Here is a 21,325-nt window from a genome sequence, read left to right as displayed (position 1 = left end):
CTACGTGCGGGGACAGGGGTGTGGACACCTGCCTCATCAGCCTGGACTAGGAAAAGGCCTTTGACACAACATTGCACACCTACATCATCATAGAATCACTACAGTGCAGAAGGAGGTCATTTGGTCCATCGAGTCTGCACCGACCATAATCCCACCCAGCCCTGTTCCCATAACCCCACATATTTACCCCTGACACTAGCATCAATTTAGCATGGCCAATCAACCTAACCCACACATCTTTGGACTGTGGGAGGAAACCGGAGCACCTGGAGGAAACCCACGCAAACACGGGGAGAACGTACAAACTCCACACAAACAGTGACCCAAGGCCGGAATTGAACCCAGGTCCCTGGCGTTGTGAGGCGGCAGTGCTAACCACTGTGCCACCCCATGATAGTTGTGCTCTCCAAAATGGGGTTTGGGGAGGGAATCTGCAATTGGATCTAACTGCTCTACACAAACACCAATAGTAGTTTCAATCAACAGGTTGGACTCAGAAAGATTTCCAATTAAATCTGAAGCCTACCAGGCTGTTCTCTCTCTTCTGTGTTGGTCATATGTTGCATAGAACTCTATGTTGAGTCCATCAGGAAGGATTCGGGTGTAAGAGGAGTGACAATCCCAGCCAGCAATGGCACTCAGGTCAAAGTCTCCCTGTACGTGGATGATGTCACCGTCTTTCGCTCCGTCCATGTCAGTGCCCAGGCTGATCAACATGTGTGACTGGTTCAAACTGGCCGCAGATGCCAAGGTAAATCGTGGCAAGAGCGAGACTATGTTCTTTGGGAACTAAGCTGACTGACCCCTTGTCCCTTCACCATCAAGTCAGATGGCCTGATGGTGCTGGGGAGAAAGTTCAGAGAGACCAGGGCACGTGTTAGAAACTGGAAGGAGCAAGTAGCTAAAAACTGGGCATACGGGAGCAACTGTCTCAATTACAGATAAGAACCCGGTCATCAGGTGTGAGGCACTCTTGGTGTTACTGTACATGGCACAGGTCTGACCCATTCCTCACTCCTGCTCTGTGGCGATCACTCGAGCCATCTTCCACTTTATCGAGAGGTCAAAATGGACCACATTCACAGGAATGTGATGTGGGTGGGGGGGGGGGGGGGGGGGGGGGTGTGCATCAAGCTGTTCATAGTTCCTTGGTATGCAAACACAGGTTCCACACAGGTTCTATCCAGCCACGTTGCCACGGAATGCCCCAAGTAGTTGGAATGTGCCATAGCATCTGTCCTTTGTTGAAAAGTATATGCAGAGACCTATGCATATGACATCCTAGAGACCCTACACGGAAAGGAGATGGATGGTTCCCTGAGCAGACTGTCAATCATTTGGCAGAATGCCTCATCATCAGGACTTTCAAACAAGCACCAAGACCTAGCTTGGCTGGTGATGAGAACATAAGAGCATAAGGACTAGGAGCAGGATTAGGCCATCTGGCCCCTCGAGCCTGCTCTGCCATTCAATAAGATCATGGCTGATCTTATCATGGACTCAGCTCCACTTACCAGCCCGCTCACCATAACCCTTAATTCCTTTATTGTTCAAAAATTTATCTATCCTTGCCTTAAGAACATTCAATGAGATAGCCTCTACTGCTTCACTGGGTAAGGAATTCCAGATTCACAGCCCTTTGTGTGAAGCAATTCCTCCTCAACTCAGTCCTAAATCTGCTTCCCCTTATTTTGATGCCATGCCCCCTACTTCTAGTTTCAGTTGCCAGTGGAAACAACTTCCCTGCTTCTACCTTATCTGTTCCCTTCATAATCTTATATGTTTCTATAAGATCTCCCTCATTCTTCTCAATACCAATGAGTATAGCCCCAGTCTACTCAGTCTCTCCTCATAAGCCAACCCTCTCAACTCCAGAATCAACCTAATGAATCTCCTCTGCACCCCCTCCAGTGCCAGTATATCCTTTCTCAAGTAAGGTGACCAAAACTGTACACAGTACTCCAGTTGTGGCCTCACCAGCACCTTATACAGCTGTAACATAACCTCGCTGTTTTTAAACTCCATCCCTCTAGCAATGAAGGACAAAATTCCATTTGCCTTCTTAATTACCTGCTGTACCTTCAAACCAACTCCTTGTGATTCTTGCACAAGGACACCAAGTCCCTCAGCAGCACAGCAGAATGCTGCAATTTTTTACCATTTAAATAATAGTCCATTTTGCTGTTATTCCGACCAAAATGGATGACCTCACATTTACCAACATTGTACTCCATCTGCCAGACCCTCGCCCACTCACTTAGACTATCTATATCCCTTTGCAGACTTTCAGCGTCCTCTGCATACTTTGGTCTGCCACTCATCTTAGTGTCATCTGCGAATTTTGACACACTAACTTGGTCCCCAACTCCAAATCATTTATGTAAATCGTAAACAATTGCGGTCCCAACACTGATCCCTGAGGCACACCATTAGTCACTGATCGCCAACCAGAAAAACACCGATTTACCCCCACTCTTTGCTTTCTGTTAGTTAGCCAATCCTCTATCCATGCTAATACATTACCCATAACACCGTGCACCTTTATCTTATGTAGCAGTCTTTGGTGCGGCACCTTGTCAAATGCCTTCTGGAAATCCAGATACACCCCATCCACAGTTCCCCATTATCCACTGTGCATGTAATGTTCTCAAAGAATTTCACCAAATTAGTCAAACATGACCTGCCCTTCATGAACCCTTGCTGCATCTTACTATGGGACAATTTATATCCAGGTGTCTCGCTATTTCTTCCTTGATGATAGATTCAAGCATTTCCCCTACTATAGAAGTTAAGCTAACCGGCGTATAGTTACCCGTCTTTTGTCTTCCTCCTTTTTTAAACAGTGGCATCACATTTGCTGTTTTCCAATCTGCGGGAACCACCCCAGAGCCCAGCGAATTTTGGTAAATTACCACTAGTGCATTTGTTATTTCCCCCACCACCTCTTTTAGTACCCTGGGGTGCATTCCATCAGGACCAGGAGACTTGTCTACTTTAGCCCCATTAACTTGCCCAACACTACCTCTTCTGTGATAATAATAGTTTCTAGGTCCTCACCTGTCCTGTCATCAATTTTTGGCATGTTATTTGTGTCTTCCACTGTGAAGACCGACACAAAATACCTGTTCAATGCCTCGGCCATTTCTTCATTTCCAGTTATTACATCCCCCTTCTCATCCTCTAAAGGACCAATGTTTACTTTAGCCACTCGTTTTCGTTTTATATATTTGTAGAAACTTTTGCTATCTGTTTTTATATTCTGAGCTAGTTTACTCTCATGATCTATCCTACTTTCCTTTATAGCTTTTTTCATGGCTTTCTATTGACCTTTAAAGATTTCCCAATCCTCTAGTTTCCCACCATTCTTTGCCATTTTGTATGCATTTTCTTTCAATTTGATACCCTCCTTTATTTCCTTAAATATCCATGGCTGATTATCTCTTTTTCTACAGTCCTTCCTTATCACTGGTATATATTTTTGTTGAGCACTGTGAAAGATTGCTTTGAAAGTCCTCCACTGTTCCTCAATTGTCCACCATGAAGTTTTTGCTCCCAGCCTACCTGAGCCAACGCCTCCCATCAAATCCTTCCTACACACCCAGAGTTTCCCCCCACCTGCATGTTGCCTCGAGGTGACTATTGTGGGGAAGAGACCGTTGTCCACCTCCTTGTGGAATGTGCCTTTGCAAAGAAGGTCCAGAGAGAGATGAGATGGTTTTTGTTGAGGTTCATCCTGAGCAGTTCTGTGATGCAGGACTCTATGCTCTATGGGCTGCCCCAGGGATGTACACCGAGACAAACATTAGCTCTTGCTGGAGGATCATTGTTCTTTGGTCCGCTTCAAACCTGTTGGTCTTCCAATACAGTAAGTGTTTTAACAACACCAGGTTAAAGTCCAACAGGTTTATTTGGTAGCAAATACCATTAGCTTTCGGAGCGCTGCTCCTTCGTCAGATGGAGTGGAAATGTGCTCTCAAACAGGGCACAGAGACATCTGTTTGAGAGCACATTTCCACTCCATCTGATGAAGGAGCAGCGCTTCGAAAGCTAATGGCATTTGCTACCAAATAAACCTGTTGGACTTTAACCTGGTGTTGTTAAAACTCTTACTGTGTTCACCCCAGTCCAACGCCGGCATCTCCACATCAGGTCTTCCAATGCACAGAGTTGTTCCCAACTGAGTGTTGCAGACTGGCACGTTCCAAAGCACAAGACAATGTACTGAGGGATGTACTGAAGCTTGGAGTAGCACCCGCAGAAGTGCAGTGAGGGAACAATGCTGTCTAAGACCTTTCAACCATAGTGAACTGAGGGGATGGAATTGTATAGAACCCTCTCGGGCTGTATGATTCACATTGAATGTATACAATGAATATGAATATTACATGTAACACAATTGTATTGAAGCACCTCAGTGTGCAACTTGATCTGTGTAGAAAATGTAAATGCCTTTGCATCATTTGAAATTACCATTTTGAAATGTTTGAAATATTCCTTTGACTGTATTGAAGCATCTCAGAGTACAACATAGTCTATGTAGAAAACCAGAACATACCCCACCAACCACGGAGGTCTGAGGTGCTCCCCAACCCCACCCCTGCAATCAAGCCGGCATTTCTCACCACTCCATCCCCGTGATCATAGCTGGCATCTCCCCCTACGATCAACGCCAACATCACTCTATCCCTACACCACCAACTGTCATCGCTGGCATCACCCCCCTCTCTCTCCCCCTCATCCCGTCCCCTCAACTAACAGTCATCGCTGGCGACCCCCCCCGCCCCTGCCCCTCCTCTCCCAGATCAAAGCCGGCATCACCCTCTCTCTCCCCACCCCCAAAACAATCATCACCGGCAGCTCCAACTCCCATGTCTGCTCCCCACCACCACCACCACCACAAATAAATGAGTCTCCTCCACCAACCTCCCTTTTTCCCCCACCCCGCCCTGGAGGTCTCCCACTGGGGTCCACCCCTGGCACAGGTTTGCATGTTGCCAACCTGTGCCAGGGGCCATGCCAGGGCACAGTCTAGCCATGTCCCTTTCCAGAGAAAGGGACATGGATACTCTCCTTTGCGCCCTGGGGGAATCCCCACAACAGGTTTACGCCTGGGTGAAGCTGTTGTAAACCTCATTGAGGTTTGAAAATAATGACAGCGCGGGGAGGGGGGGGGCTATATGGCAGCAAGGTCTGATAATTATATTTAATTTTATTGAAATGCATTTAAAAGAGGTTCTCTCCCTTTGAGGATGTGAACCTCGCGACGTCACCGATCGCGTTTCCCCCGTTTCTCTCTGGATTTTCAGCTTGTGTCGCTGTTCTCTCTGATGACAAATGTGGGCTCAAAATCGCCCCCGAAATTGCGCACTCTGTGATGGCCATTTGGAAATGTTTGTAATGATGTTTCAGATATTTTATGAATGAAGAAGATTTCTGTAAAATAATAACCTAAATTAAACTAGAATCTTCAACACGCTTATTTTCAAAGCATTGTTAATGATTGTCATTTTTATCATCTGGGGTGCAGTTCCACAGATGCCTGGAACTTTCCAATAACCCACTTACATGGTAAGTAGTCTCACAACACCAGGTTAAAGTCCAACAGGTTTATTTGGTAGCACGAGCTTTCGGAGCGCTGCTGCTTCATCAGGTGAAGCGGCACTCCGAAAGCTCGTGCTACTAAATAAACCTGTTGGACTTTAACCTGGTGTTGTGAAACTACTTACTGTGCCTATCGCAGTCCAATGCCGGCATCTCCACATCATGCCCACCTACATGCTCATTCTTCATGTGTGAACAAAACACTGACTGTGGACAGGTTATCTAGATATTTTAAGCCAACTAAGTTGGATGCCTAAAGTTCACATGAATGTACATTCAAATAACAGTCAATTGATCTTATCCTTTAAAATATAATTTGTCCATAGTTTAATACTTTATAAAATTAAAGTGTTAAATTATGTAAAATATTCTATCCATAACAGTTTTATAAAGTGAGAAATTGTTCATTCTAGTGTCCTCAAAATGACCACACAGCCCTCCTTAAAGAATTAAACTTGAAAAAACACATCAATACTGTCAAAAGCTACTTACAAAACTGGTATTGAAATACAGAATATTAAGCAATAATATAAAAGCATGAGGCATTTGTAGGCTGACAGCATGATCGGAACAAAATCTTAAAATATGTAGCTCAAAAGTTACCCGAGTCTTGAAAGGATATATTTTAAGTTCAAACAATGCTGTTACATGCAACTTGCATACTCACTCAATGAAATTTTTTGTGTATCTTTGACTAAACTTCATCCAAGGTCAGTAAACCTCCTACTAAACATTCTACTGAATCCCATAGTAATACCATTATCGGTAGATAATAGCTGCAGTATGGAGTTTTATATCAGTACAGTGCGAGGGCATTATGAGTAGGCAGCAATACTGTCTTCCCCCCCCACCATGGAGAAAAACAAAACAGCAGATAAGTTGTTCAGAGATATGGCTTGTGGATATCTGAAACTCCGTGACATTTTTAATGTTGGTAAAAATCCAGCTGTTAAACTTTTAAGGACAGCTTAGGAAAATACCTACCACAGTTTAAAACTTAAATTTTGCATTGTTATACTGCGAGAAATTAAAGCATTTTGATAAAAACCTCCTTCAGGTCATCTCATCACCATCCCAAGATCCTGAACTTACCTGTTCTACTATACGTATATCACACACCTTCTGTCACTGTGGATTCTAAACTGCTTCTGTCATAGAAATACCCTAATACAGTACTTACTGCCATCATGAAAAACATGCTTACTAATGCCTCCAAGAGTCTGATGCATATTAAATATAAAGTAATTACTTAAGTACAAACAAAAATCATTAATTATGCAATAATCAGTTACAAAATTGACTCTAACTGTGGCAGGGTAAACAAAGTGCATGTCATTAGATGCCGAACTTACAATCATCAAATTTGCTTTGATCTTTGCAATTTCTCCTGGTGTCTCCTCTATAACTCGATAGATATCAGCCAACAATGTTCCCATGGTCCGGCTCACTGACTCAGCATCCCACACCCTAAATATACAGGGTCCGCGTTAAAATGTTTTACTCTGTGTTCATTTTATGCATTAAGCTACTGGAATTCATCTGTCTAGTAAAGCATTTTGCACTGTCCAATTAAATGCACAAAATTATCTGTGTTAATGCATTACCTTAAAAATCCTTGATTATCTATGAGAAAAAGATGAATAGCAGTAATCGAAATTAAAAATGTGGTTATGTTTTCACATTGTTCAAAAGATACCAAATATTTGCATTTGATTTAATTTTCATTGACCTGCAATAATATTAAGAAAAGTGAAATCCGTCATTTAAAAGTCTTCAGGCTTAGAGAATAAAAACTTGAATGTCAAGATGGTAAGCTAAAAAGTGACTTGGACAAAGACTGAAACAATTAGCAAAATGTAGGGAAGTAATTGCGTTATAATCTTTATAACAATAGAATTGACATCTGCTTCAAGATAACTGTGGCTATAGTTGATCAAGGGGAAATTTGATCTTTTCTATATTTACAAGGAATCTGTCACTGAGAACCTATTCAAATAGTTTTATCTCAATTTTGCCCTGCCCAATGGATCTTTACAGTGTTAAATGTTAAGGTGTTTAAAGAGTTTCTGAACATATAGTTCCCTAAACTTTATATTTTACAAAATTGAGGGGAAAACAGGGCTACTTTTATACTTTTGCACTCATTTTACATAATGTTGCTAAAATTAATCTTGTAAAATAGTGCAGAAATAATCTAATGGAACACACAAGAAAACAAAGAGAATATGTGTTCGATGATACTCGGAGGTACACAGACTTTACTCAGCAAAAAACATTACCAAGTTTCAGCAGAATTAAGGACAGTGAAAGTATTTTTCGCCATTTACACTAATAATGAATTAAGATAATGAACACTGAGGGAATTTAATTTCTCTTGAAGCAAACTAAAAGAAGGAAAAAGTTAAGAAACGCGAGAAATAAATGACAGATATGGCTATCCATCCGTAATGTTTTGTTAAATTAATGTGACTACAAATTGAGTTGAGACTAAAATAAAATAATGTAGGCAAAAGTGTTTTCCCGTATCAGGAATAACAATAACATAGCCACATAGAGGGCTGTCAGATTTTAGCAGTGAAGGGAAAAGGCTGGCTATTTCACCATAATAGTGTTGGGACCATTGTCCTCCACACCTTACAAAAGCATACACTGAGAATTAGCTCACAGACAGAAAACAGAGAGTTGGAATACATGGATCTTTTGCAAAGTAGCAGGAGGTGACTCGTGGGGTCCGATATGGATCAGTGCTTGGGCCCCAGCTATTCACAATATATATCAATGATTTGGATGAGGGGACCAAATGTAATATTTCTATATTTGCTGATGACACAAAACTTGATCTGAAGGTGAGGGATGAAGAGGTTTCAAGGTGATTTAGACAGGTTTAATTAGTGGGCAAATACATGGCGGATGCAATTCAACATGGATACATGTAAAGTTATCCACTTTGGATGGAGAAACAGAATGGCGGAGTTTTATTTAAATGGTGATAGATCGGGAAATGTTGACGTACAAAGGGACCTTGGTGTCCTTGTACACAACGATGAAAGAAAGCATGCAGATACAGCAAACAGTTAGGAAGGCAAATGGTACGTTGGCTTTCATTACAAGAGGACAAGGATGTCTTCCTGAAGCTGCACAGGGTCTTGGTGAGACCACACGTGGAGTACTGTGTACAGTTTAGGTCTCCTTGTCTAAGAAAGGATATACTTTCCATAGGAGGAGTGCAGCAAAGGTTCACCAGACTGATTCCTGGGATGGCAAGCTTGTCGTATGAAGAGAAATTGGATTGATTGAGCCAAAATTCACTGGTGTTTAGAAGAATGAGGGGATCAAATGGAAACATATAAAATTCTGACAGGGCTGGACAGGCTGGATGCAAAGGTGCTGTTTCCACTGGCTGGGGTGGTCTAGGGCAAGGGACCACAGTCTCAGGATATGGGTTAGGCCATTTAGAACCGAGATGAGGAAAACCACTTCACTCAGAGGGTGGTGAACCTGTGGAATTCTCTACCACAGAAGGCTGTGAAGGCCAAGTCACTGAGTATATTTAAGAAGGCAATAAGTAGATTTCTAAACTCTAATGGTGTCAAGGGGTATGGGGAGATTGTGGGAGGATGGTATTGAGATAGAGGATCAGCCATGATTATACTGAATGCCAGATCAGGCTCCAAGGGCCAAATGGCCTACTCCTGCGCCGATTTTCTATTTTTCTAATCTGGACTCAAGAATCAGACACACAATTTATGAATTTGTAAATATCAAATGGGAGGTGGGGGGGGCATAGTTAATACTGAGGAGGACTGCTTTAAACTACAGGAAAACATTAATAACCTTCAGAATGGGCATGCAATTGGCAAGTGAAATTCAACGTAAATAACTGAAGTAGGAAGAATAAGGTGGCCACACAGTCCTTGGAAATGAAGTGTCCTAGTGGAGTATAGCAAAAAGGGCACAGGGGGTAAACTACATAAATTACTAAAAGAACAAAGGAGGTTAAAAAGATGATGGGAGAAACCAAACAAAGGTGTTCATTTCTAGAGGGGTAGACTTGGAAAATAAAGAAGTTCCATTAAATTGTAAAAAATGTTAAATTGATTAGTATCAAGGACAGTTGGCTCCAAATTATGAAAAGGATATGGAGGCACTGGAGGAAGAACAAGAATGATTCACTAGGAGATACCAGAACTTAAAGGTTATACCTACCACAGAAGACTGAACTGGAAAAAATATTCAGGGATGGCCAAATAGAGTGCTGTTAGATTTTAACGGGCTTGATGAAGATAGGCGTAATATTATGTTTCCACTTCCACTGATATGAGAACTTTGGAATCATAAATACAAGATCGTCATTAATAAATCCAATAGAGGATTCAGGAGAATCTTCTTCACTCAGAGTGGTTAGCACCTGGAACTTAGTATCACTTGAAATACCTCAGATTACTAGCACAGATGCATTTAAAGGGGAAACTAGACAAATATATGAGGAAGCGCAAGACATGTTGACGGGGTTAGATGAGGAGAAGTAAGAGGGGTTTTGTGTGAGGTGCTGGTTGGCCAATTTGCCTGCTTCTGTGAGATATGGGCAGCACGATGGCACAGTGGTTAACACTGCTGCTTCACAGCGCCAGGGACCCAGGTTCAATTCCGGCCTCGGGTCACTGTCTGTGTGGAGTCTGCACGTTCTCCCTGTGTCTGCGTGGGTTTCCTCCGGGTGCTCCAGTTCCCTCCATACTCCAAAGATGTGTAGGTTAAGTTGATTGGCCATGATAAATTGCTCCTCAGTGTCCCAAGATATATATAAGTTAATGAAGTAAATACGTGGGGTTACAGTGTAAGCCTGGGTAAGAGTCGGTGCAGACTCAATGGACTGAATGGTCTTGTTCTGCACTGAGGTAATTCTATGAAGCTCCAAGTGCATCATTGTTGTACCTTTGCCAGTGCTTCCATATCCTTTCCATAACTTGGAGAGCAACTGTCCACAATACTGCAAGAGTAATCTATAAATACAATGTTGTACGTAACTGATGAACTATGAAAACTGATAGTGGTCGCTGCTGACAACCTAAACATTTTAACCATGAAACCTTCTGAGTTGAAGTGATAGCGATAGTTTGACATTTGTTCTTTCTTTCACTCTAGATTCAGATTAATGTCTCAATGAGGACATTTATAGCATTTATTGCAGATTTTTAAAAATCTCATTTTAAAAGATCACCAAAGCAGGTCTAGTCTGATTACCTGTCGTGAAAATCTTCCTTTGCCTCAGCACTTGGTTTGGCTTTTGTCTCGGCAGATTTTGATTGCACTGCTTCAGGCTACTGTGCAAAAGTTAAGAGTTAGTCCTCACTGAACAAGACATATTTTATTTTTTTTTCTAAATCTCCTGTAACTCTTATAATTTTCTAACTTTAGAGTGCACAAAATAATCTTGGATACCCTGTTCATTCAACTTCTCCACTCTTAACATTTTATTCCTCTTCTTTAGTTATTTTTCTGGAGGACAACCAGATAATTTAGTCCTAAATCAATTCGTCTTCAGCCAGCAGCTCTTTGAATGAAGTCAATAATGGCAAGTTCTCCATTCAACAATCCCTATTTCCAGAAGAAAGGAAGGGTGACTCACAGGGAAGAGATCGTAATGCAATAGTACACATGCAAAACTCAATGGATAGTCACTTCACCAAGGCTGCCACTTTTTTATTATTCATTCGTAGGACATGGATGTCGCTGGCTGGCCAGCATTTGTTGCCCATCCCTAGTTGCCTCAGGGCAGTTGAGAGTCAACCACATTGCTGTGCTCCAGAGTCACATGTAGGCCAGACCAGGTAAGGATGGCAGATTTCCTTCCCTAAAGGACATTAGTGAACCAGATTGGTTTTTCCAACAATCAATGGTGTCATGGTCATCACTGGATTCACAATCCCAGATTTAAAAAATATTTAATTCAAACTCCACCATCTGCTGGGATTTGAACCCAGGTCCCCAGAACATTAGCTGAGTTCCCGGATTAATAGTCTAGCGATAATACCACTAGGGCCATCACCTCCTTCACCAGGACCCACCTCCTTCACCGGGGGACCGCCTGCCTCCTTCACTGGGGGGGGGGGGAGGGGGGGGCGCCTCCTTCACCTGGGGGGGGGGGCCACCTCCTTCACCGGGGGGGGGGCGCCTCCTTCACCTGGGGGGGGCGCCTCCTTCACCTGGGGGGGGGCGCCTCCTTCACCTGGGGGGGGCCGCCTCCTTCACCTGGGGGTGCCCGCCTCCTTCACCTGGGGGGGGGCGCCTCCTTCACCTGGGGGGGGCCGCCTCCTTCACCTGGAGGTGCCCGCCTCCTTCACCTGGGGGGGGCGCCTCCTTCACCTGGGGGGGGCGCCTCCTTCACCTGGGGGTGCCCGCCTCCTTCACCCGGGGGGGGGGGGCGCCTCCTTCACCTGGGGGGGGCGCCTGCCTCCTTCACCTGGGGGGGCGCCTCCTTCACCTGGGGGTGCCCGCCTCCTTCACCTGGGGGGGGGGCGCCTCCTTCACCTGGGGGGGGGCGCCTCCTTCACCTGGGGGTGCCCGCCTCCTTCACCTGGGGGGGGGCCGCCTCCTTCACCTGGGGGGGGCGCCTCCTTCACCTGGGAGGGGCCGCCTCCTTCGCCTGGGGGGGCCCCGCCTCCTTTACCTGGGGGGGGCCACCTCCTTCACCTGGGGGGGGAGCCGCCTCCTTCACCTGGGGGGGGGAGCCGCCTCCTTCACCTGGGGGGGGAGCCACCTCCTTCACCTGGGGGGGGAGCCGCCTCCTTCACCTGGGGGGGGGCCGCCTCCTTCACCTGGGTGGGGCCGCCTCCTTCACCTGGGGGGGGGGGCCGCCTCCTTCACCTGGGGGGGGCCGCCTCCTTCACCTGGGGGGGGGGCCACCTCCTTCACCTGGGGGAGGGGGCCGCCTCCTTCACCTGGGGGGGGAGCCGCCTCCTTCACCTGGGGGGGGCCGCCTCCTTCACCTGGGGGGGGGCACCTCCTTCACCTGGGGGGGGGGGCGCCTCCTTCACCTGGGGGGGGGCCGCCTCCTTCACCTGGTGGGGGGGGCGCCTCCTTCACCTGGGGGGGGGCCGCCTCCTTCACGTGGGGGGGGGGGGGCGCCTCCTTCACCTGGGGGGAGGGGCGCCTCCTTCCCCTGGGGGGGGGGGGCGCCTCCTTCACCTGGGGGGGGGCCGCCTCCTTCACCTGGGGGGGGCCGCCTCCTTCACCTGGGGGGGGGGAGGTCGCCACCTTCACCTGGGGGGGGGTCCGCCTCCTTCACCTGGGGGGGGGGCACCACCTTCACCTGGGGGGGGCCGCCTCCTTCACCTGGGGGGGGGCCGCCTCCTTCACCTGGGGGGGGGGCCACCACCTTCACCTGGGGGGGGGCCGCCTCCTTCACCTTCACCTGGGGGGGGGGGGGGGCGCCTCCTTCACCTGGGGGGGGGGGGGGGGGAGGTCACCACCTTCACCTGGGAGGGGGGGGGGCGCCTCCTTCACCTGGGGGGGTGGGGCGCCTCCTTCACCTGGGGGGGGGGGGCGCCTCCTTCACCTGGGGGGGGGGGGGGGAGGTCACCACCTTCACCTGGGGGGGGGGGGCACCTCCTTCACCTGGGGGGCCGCTTCACCAGACTGTCGCATTTCATTTTGATTGTTCAAATGCAAAAACATTTCTCCCACCTAATTAAGTGTGAGGGCTAGAAGGCGGAAGATTTACAAAAAGAATTTCACCCAAGGAGCATCAGATCATCGAAAGCCCAACTGGTCCTGATCAATTCTATTCTTAAACAGAAATCAAACCAGCTCTTTTTGTAGGAAAGGAATTATTTGATGTAGAACAGGCTGTACCATGATTTTATTCCTTACTCTGTGAGGAAAAATTCTGATCATTAAGTTATCTTGAGGTGATTTGGATTTCTATGTGTCCTTCAGTTTGGTAATCATAGTCCAAATTAAACATAAAGCTGGGTGACGTGTGGTGACATTTTGAAATGGATGGGCAGGCTATCCATACCTTCAGAAACAGAGTGGCAGATAAAGAGTGGGGGGCCAGTTACGGCTGTCCAAGAGCATCGCACTGGCTCCATAACAGGGTCAGCAGGGCAAAGGCAGACAAGGCACTTTGTAAAGGGGTGCCCAAGCTTTGAATCGGGTTGACATCTGAATGGCATCATGGGGACAGAGGAACAAGGACAAGGCTGCCAAGGACAACTGGGCAGCCACTTGGCCAGAAGGAAGGCTTCAGCTGGCATTTGGGGCATAACTGTCAGATTTGGGGCCCAGTGGCAATGAGGGACAACACCCTTTGTGGGAAGGGCAGAACCCAAGGCCACAGGAGGCCACATGAGAGAAAAGAAGGGCAAGAAGGCAACAGAAATCAAACCTACAACACAGGATATAAAGCATCTGGAGATGACTAAGAACCCGTGCTGTAGGAGACTGCAAATCTCCTGGCAGAGGTCTGAAACCTTGTCACCAAATGCCTCGCAGTACTGGTCACCATGCATTGCCAGTGACCATCATAGTCACTGTGGCCTTGAACTTCTTTGCTTCTGGCTCCTTCCAAGGATCAGCTGGGGACCTCAGTGCCATCTCAAAAACAGTTGCACATCACTGTATTTCACTGGTCACTGATGCCCTCATTTTCAGACTGGGCAGCACATTCATTTAATGACAGGTGCGACCTTGCAGGATGGGAGGGCATCGAATTTCGCCTCCATCGCTGGATTCCCCCTGATGCAGGGCATCGTCGATTGCACCCATGTGGCCACCAAGCCACAAAAAAACTACCCAGTGAGATCCATCACCAGAAAGGTTTCCACACTCTCAATGCTCAATAGTCCTCCACCACAACAAGAGCTCCTTCCATGCAGGCATTTGCTTTTCTGGCAGCTGCCATGACTCTTTCATCCTCTGCCAACCAAGTAGTCTCAGGCTCACTCCAACTCCCAAAGTGTATCAGATCCGAGAGGACAAAGGAAATCCCTTGAAGAGATAGTTACTGACCCCTCCAAGGGAGTCCCAGGTAGAGGCACAGAGGCAATGCAACCAATACAACCTGCTCAGCAGGACAACCATTCAGCGGGCCATCAGAGGGTTGGATTCCAGTGCCAGTCAGGTGGTACCCTCCAATGCAGCTTTCAGTTTTAACGGGCCATTTATTCCCATGGAAACCCCATGGAAGAAAACCTTACTGATTCTATAAGGGTGGGGTGGGGGGGAGAGAAATCAACTGTGTCAGGTTACGGGTGGTAAACATGAAACTACTCCTGCATGCGTGCTATTTCAAAAGAATATATACTATCCAAATGAAAGGCAGGGTTAGTAAATTTCTGTAAACACTGCTAATTGCACATTAGTAATAACTGCCCATTGCAAAATTACTATATCAATATTAGCACGTTGTATCGTGAGGAGAACAAATGGCAGCAATACAGTTAACATGTGACCACGCTAAATAGAAGTTTCATTTTATGACTATTGTAGTTACCGACTGAAGCTCCATCAAAACATTGATTCATATATTTTCCTTTGCTTTCTTTCCCGCTCAGTTAGAACAATTTCATTTTGTCTCTATCTCGGTAAATGTTCAACATGCAAAGGTTATTTGATACGCAGAAAATTAAGTTCAAAAATTAAGTATTATGCGTGATCTAATTAATCAATCTCCTTTGTGTGATTATTCAAGATTTGCACATGCTAATTCAGATGTTCTTGTACTGGAGTGGTTTAATATTATCCAACTTCTAGACACTGGCCTAGAAGTTCACATTTTTATCAACATCAGACACGCATGGAGTTAGAATCATAGAATCCGACAGTGTAGAAGGAGGCCATTCAGCCCATCGAGTCTGCATCAACCACAATCCCACCCAGACCCTATCCACATAACCTCATGCATTTACCCTAGCTAGTCCCTCTAACACTAAGGGGCAATTTAGCATGGCCAATCCACCTAACCCGCACATCTTTGGACTGTGGGAGGAAACTGGAGCACCCGGAGGAAACCCATGCAAACACGGGAAAAATGTACAAACTCCACGCAGACAGCGGCCCAAGCTGGGAATCAAACCTGGGTCCCTGGCACTGTGAGGCAGCAGTGCTAACCAATGTGCCACCATTACGCGTGCTGTACCTGTTCGTGGGTCCCAAGCAGCATTGAAAATTTGTGCTAAGACCTAGAATCCCTACAGTGCAGAAGAGGCCATTTGGCCCATTGTGTCTGCACCAACTCTCTAACAGTATCTTACCCAGGGCTCTCCCCATAACCCAACACATTTCCCATGGCTAATCCACCTAACCTACACATTTTGGGACACTCAGGGGCAATCTTTTACCATGACCAACCCACCTAACTTTGGACTGTGGGAGGAAACCGGAGTATCTGGAGGAAACCCACGCAGACACAGGGAGAACGTGCAGACTCCACACAGACAGTGACCCAAGGCCGGAATTGAACCCGGGTCCCTGACACTGTGAGGCAGCAGTGCTAACCACTGTGCCACCTTGCCGCCCTAAAATTATTCAGCCATACGGCAGGCTGTGTGCAAATGGGCTGCTGTGTTACAACAATTACGTTTCTTCAAAGTACTTTTGGACATCCCAAACTCGTGACAGGACTTGCATAAAAGTAAGTCTTTCTTTGTATCTTTTTTACTGATTGAGGGCATGTCTGTTTGGGGAGGGGCTTGGTGAGGTGCCAATCGGGCACCTCTGAAAATTTTAAAAGTAGCCAGAACTTCATAAAGCGGTACATGTCTGTACATTCTGATGCAAAAATGTTTTAAATGTCAAACTTCAACATAAGCCATTTCAAACCCAGTTACAATGGAGGGGGAGTAAAAGGCAAACCCTCTGCACTCCTGAAGAAACAGAACTCTGATGTTACAATGGTTTCATGGTGAATGAGCCAGTGAGATGCAGCTTTGTACTTAGCTTGAAACAGACTCTGCTCTTTTTCAACAGCGTAATAAAATATAGCAAAGTTGGTTATCATGTGAGTCAGTTATGAGGAATCGTCCCCAACGCAGATTTTGAAACAACGAGTCACCACTTTCTAGGACTAAAGTGATGATAGTGCAAGAAAATAAAACTTCGTACAACAACGAGAAGTAACAAAACAGTTTCCACTTTTTTTCTTGCAGATCAGAGACCAAATTCAATTGCTAGTCTATCCCGATTTTGGTCAGGGCAATAGCTGGGTCACCAATTATCCTTAGGACCTTTCAGCTAAATGTCTCATTTCTGATTACTATTGCCATGGATCTGCCTAGTAACAGCAGGCACAGGAATTTGACAAGGAATGAAAGGATATAATCTGCCCAGCAACAGGTTAAAAACCTGCCTGGTGACAGCAGTGGCCAGCATTCAAAGGGGATGATGAGATGCAACTTTTCCCAGTAATGAGATTAGCAGGCATCCAGACAGAATAAGGTGTAAACAACCATATCATAAGGAAAAAGCTGACTGAGATGACTGAAAGATTAGTGGAGGTATACAGATGGTAATTTCAAGAGTCATGGAATGTGAGAGCTGTAGACAGCCCAAATATACAGAGGGGAGAATCAAAGAGGAACCAGGGTATAATTGCCAGCACCTGCTGAAGTAGGTAGGCTAGTTTAACATCTCACAGCCGAGAGGCCATCCAAGAAGTCTTAGAGCCCAGATAGTGCAGGATGCTTCATAAAGGTAATTTAAATATCTTGGTTGGACCAGGAAAAAATGTTTTCCACACTTGATCATCCACTTTGTATTGTGTGGGAACTATACACTGGATTTGACTTATAGATCTATTTAATTTGAATGTTGTTTGGGAACAGGAATATCTTAAGAAGTTTAGGGATTGCAGATATATATTGGAACAAGGAATAATTTCTATATAAACTGTGTGTTTAGTTATTCATATATTTAATTGTCTTGAGTATTATAGTCCTACTTATTTGTACTTGTCTTTTCTCTAATTTAATAAGTTGTCTTTAGTAATTGTTACACAACAACTGGGCTGGTTATTCTCACAGAGTCTCACATGACTCTTCACACCTTTCCAAAAACAAAACTATAAACCATCATGGACCAGTGTTTCAAGTTGAGACTACTTGCAGATAACATCTGTGTGGTTTGCGACACTATGTAGTAACCTGTTCAAACATATCTGCATGTGGGGGTAAATGAGAAAAAGACTGGGTCTTTTACTGCCTTCACAGTAAAATTGCCTGCTACTGTCTAGATCCACAAATGAAGAACCAGAGGACTACTAGCACCTATCGAACTGTGCTCCCGCAACAGTAAATACTTTAAGAATGAGTGGAAGGTGAAGTAGAAAAAGGGGGAACATTAAAGGAAAAATACATGTTTCCATTATTCGATCTGTTTTTCATTTTTAACCAAAATTAAATTCAGATAAGAGTGTTCTAAATGTTTCTCTAAAGGATTCATATTAGAATAACTGCAAACAGGTTTGTTTAAAAACACTTACCTTTTTTATCTTATTATGGTCTTCTTGCAAGGTGTCTACTGCTTCCTGAAGAGCTACTAAGGCAGGACTCAAACGTTCATGTAAATCATCGATTCTTTTTCCGACTTGGGTCCCTTGTTTCATTCTGTTGGGAGAAAGTTGCATCAAGTCAATGTTGCACTTGGGAGCAACTGTTAAAGATATCCAGTCACCATATCTGCAGCAGAATGGTTAATTTCGCATTTGAGGATCACCAGTAACAAATGTATTGCAGACTGACACCGACAGAATTAAGTATTCCCAAATACTAATTATACTGAACATTAATTGAATAGCTGCCTTTGCGGCTACGACCGTGCAGGCACAGTGGTATTGTTTTACTCAGTGACATCACTGTGAGCAACAGGGTGTCTGACTTTACTGTAAAGGCAAAATACTGCGGGTGCTGGAATCTAAAACAAAAACAGAAAATGCTGGAAAATCTCAGCAGGTCTGACAACCCTTGTAGAGAGAGAATAGAGGCAAAGTTTCGACACTGGGATCTGACTTGTCCAGTAGTATCAGCTGGGATGGTGACAAATGGGCACTAATTCATTTCATGAAGATCGCCTGCTCCTTCAGAGGTTGCCTTTCCTAGCAATAGAAAATGTTGGGGCTGCTATAAGATCGTAAATGATCCAGACAGTGGAAGTGCTGCTTGAGCATGTGACCAGGAGTGGATTAGCAATGAAACACACCATGCCCTGACACAGGGTCCCCCCCACATGATAATGGGGGGAGGTCTCAACATGACGACAGCATCTCTCACAGTCAATCAGGGACAGAACTACTTTGAAATCTTTTTCAGAACGCACATGTCAATCGCCCTGCTGAACCAATCACAGAGGTGGGGGCAGTTCTTTCCTGACACAGTCACTGGGTGGAACTACATTACCCATGCGGTTTGTGGAGCCACACGCCAGCGCATTCATTTTACTGCATAACAACCCGACCTTCTCTTTGTAGGCAATACAGAGGCAGGAAAGCAAAGGCTGAAGACAGCAAAAACCAAGTGGGGATTTGAATGGAATGCTGTGGTGGGATTTAAAGTAACAGTTTTAACAACACCAGGTTAAAGTTCAACAGGTTTATTTGGTAGCAAATACCATTAGCTTTCTCTACAGCCAACCAATGTACAGGCATGGTACATTGGGGAAACCATGCAGACGCTACGACAACGGATGAATGAACACCGCTCGACAATCACCAGGCAAGACTGTTCTCTTCCTGTTGGGGAACACTTCAGCGGTCACGGGCATTCGGCTTCTGATATTCGGGTAAGCGTTCTCCAAGGCGGCCTTCACGACACACGACGGCGCAAAGTTGCTGAGCAGAAACTGATAGCCAAGTTCCGCACACATGAGGACGACCTAAACCGAGATGTTGGCTTTATGTCACACTATCAGTGTGACATAAAGCCTCCTGTCCTGTCTGGAGACAATACACATCTCTTTAACCTGTGCTTAATGCTCCCTCCTCCACTCACATTGTCTGTATCTTTAAGAACTGGTTGGCTGTAGAGATTTGCATTCTAATCAGTATTCTGTAACTTGATTTTGTGTCTCTGTGTCCTGTTTGAGAGCAGGTTTCCACTCCATCTGACGAAGGAGCAGCGCTCCGAAAGCTAATGGTATTTGCTACCAAATAAACCAGTTGGACTTTAACCTGGTGTTGTTAAAACTCTTACTGTGTTTACCCCAGTCCAACGCCGGCATCTCCACATCGTGGGATTTAAACCCAGAGCAGTAATCTGGGTCTCTGGGTTACTAGTTCAGTACGGTAAGGAGTCTAACAACACCAGGTTAAAGTCCAACAGGTTTATTTGGTAGCAAACGCCACTAGCTTTCGGAGCACTGCTCCTTCGTCGGGTTCCGAAAGCTAGTGGCGTTTGCTACCAAATAAACCTGTTGGACTTTAACCTGGTGTTGTTAGACTCCTTACTGTGTTTACCCCAGTCCAACGCCGGCATCTCCACATCATTACTAGTTCAGTGACATTACCACTACACAACCTTCTCTCCGAAAGAATGAATGAATGAGGCATGGCTGCTGCCGGGAAACCAGGCAGAGAGTTGCCTGTAGTCACAAACAAGCTGGATGTTGAAGGAATGGAATCCATTTGCATTCAGAAAGATGCCCCAATGGGGATGGGAAGCACACTAGGTAATTGGGTGCAGACCATGGCACCTCCCATCCTGGCAATGCCCTTCAATGCAGGCGAGGTATTATCGAAGTGCTACTTGAAGACCCACTGTAGGAATGGTTGCTTCCAAAATGCCTTCATCAGCTGCTCTTGCTCCCTTATAACTTTTATTCCCCAGCCCCAAGACAGACCCATCAGACCACCCAAACTACAATGAAACAAAGAACAAACAAAGAACAAAGAACAATACAGCACAGGAACAGGCCCTTCTGCCCTCCAAGCCCGCACCGCTCCCTGGTCCAAACTAGACCATTCTTTTGTATCCCTCCATTCCCACTCCGTTCATATGGCTGTCTAGATAAGTCTTAAACGTTCCCAGTGCGTCCGCTTCCACCACCTTGCCTGGCAGCGCATTCCAGGCCCCCACCACCCTCTGTGTAAAATATGTCCTTCTGATATCTGTGTTAAACCTCCCCCCCTTCACCTTGAACCTATGACCCCTCGTGAACGTCACCACCGACCTGGGGAAAAGCTTCCCACCGTTCACCCTATCTATGCCTTTCATAATTTTATACACCTCTATTAAGTCTCCCCTCATCCTCCGTCTTTCCAGGGAGGACAACCCCAGTTTACCCAATCTCTCCTCATAACTAAGCCCCTCCATACCAGGCAACATCCTGGTAAACCTCCTCTGTACTCTCTCCAAAGCCTCCACGTCCTTCTGGTAGTGTGGCGACCAGAACTGGACGCAGTATTCCAAATGCGGCCGAACCAACGTTCTATACATCTGCAACATCAGACCCCAAAGGAAACAGTCCCAAAGGAAGACAAAGGCAGTAGAGAACCAGCGAGGGCTTTGGAACAAAAGTCAGAATTCAGTTGCAGAAGCAGAAAAGACACTAGGAGTTAACCAACTTCCCACATGATGAACCAGCAATGAATTTATAAGTAGTGGATGAACCATTTAAAATTCACTGTTTAAAGATCCTGGCCACACTTGGCATGGAACATACGTGCCAGCCATTCTATTGAATGTTCTAGTGCCAGTTTAACACTCTAGAAATGACTGTGGCATCACAAATTTCT

The 21,325-nt window shown here is 45.7% G+C and overlaps 1 protein-coding gene across 1 annotated transcript in view; it reads right to left on the bottom strand.

The window, feature by feature from the left end:
- Window positions 1–18,147, bottom strand: part of LOC144510700 (uncharacterized) — a 28,208-nt gene extending 10,061 nt beyond the window's left edge. Inside the window, exons 1-3 of the mRNA XM_078240419.1 lie at window positions 18,080–18,147; window positions 10,843–10,922; window positions 6,954–7,068 (exon numbers count right to left, since the gene is read on the bottom strand). Coding sequence (XP_078096545.1) covers window positions 6,954–7,037 — 84 coding nt within the window. The 5' untranslated portion in view covers window positions 7,038–7,068; window positions 10,843–10,922; window positions 18,080–18,147. The remainder of the gene's footprint in view (window positions 1–6,953; window positions 7,069–10,842; window positions 10,923–18,079) is intronic.
- Window positions 18,148–21,325: the final 3,178 nt, after the last annotated feature.

The sequence above is a fragment of the Mustelus asterias genome, chromosome 23, assembly GCF_964213995.1.
Source record: "Mustelus asterias chromosome 23, sMusAst1.hap1.1, whole genome shotgun sequence".
NCBI lineage: Eukaryota > Metazoa > Chordata > Chondrichthyes > Carcharhiniformes > Triakidae > Mustelus > Mustelus asterias.
This window is presented reverse-complemented; position numbering and strand designations above follow the sequence as displayed.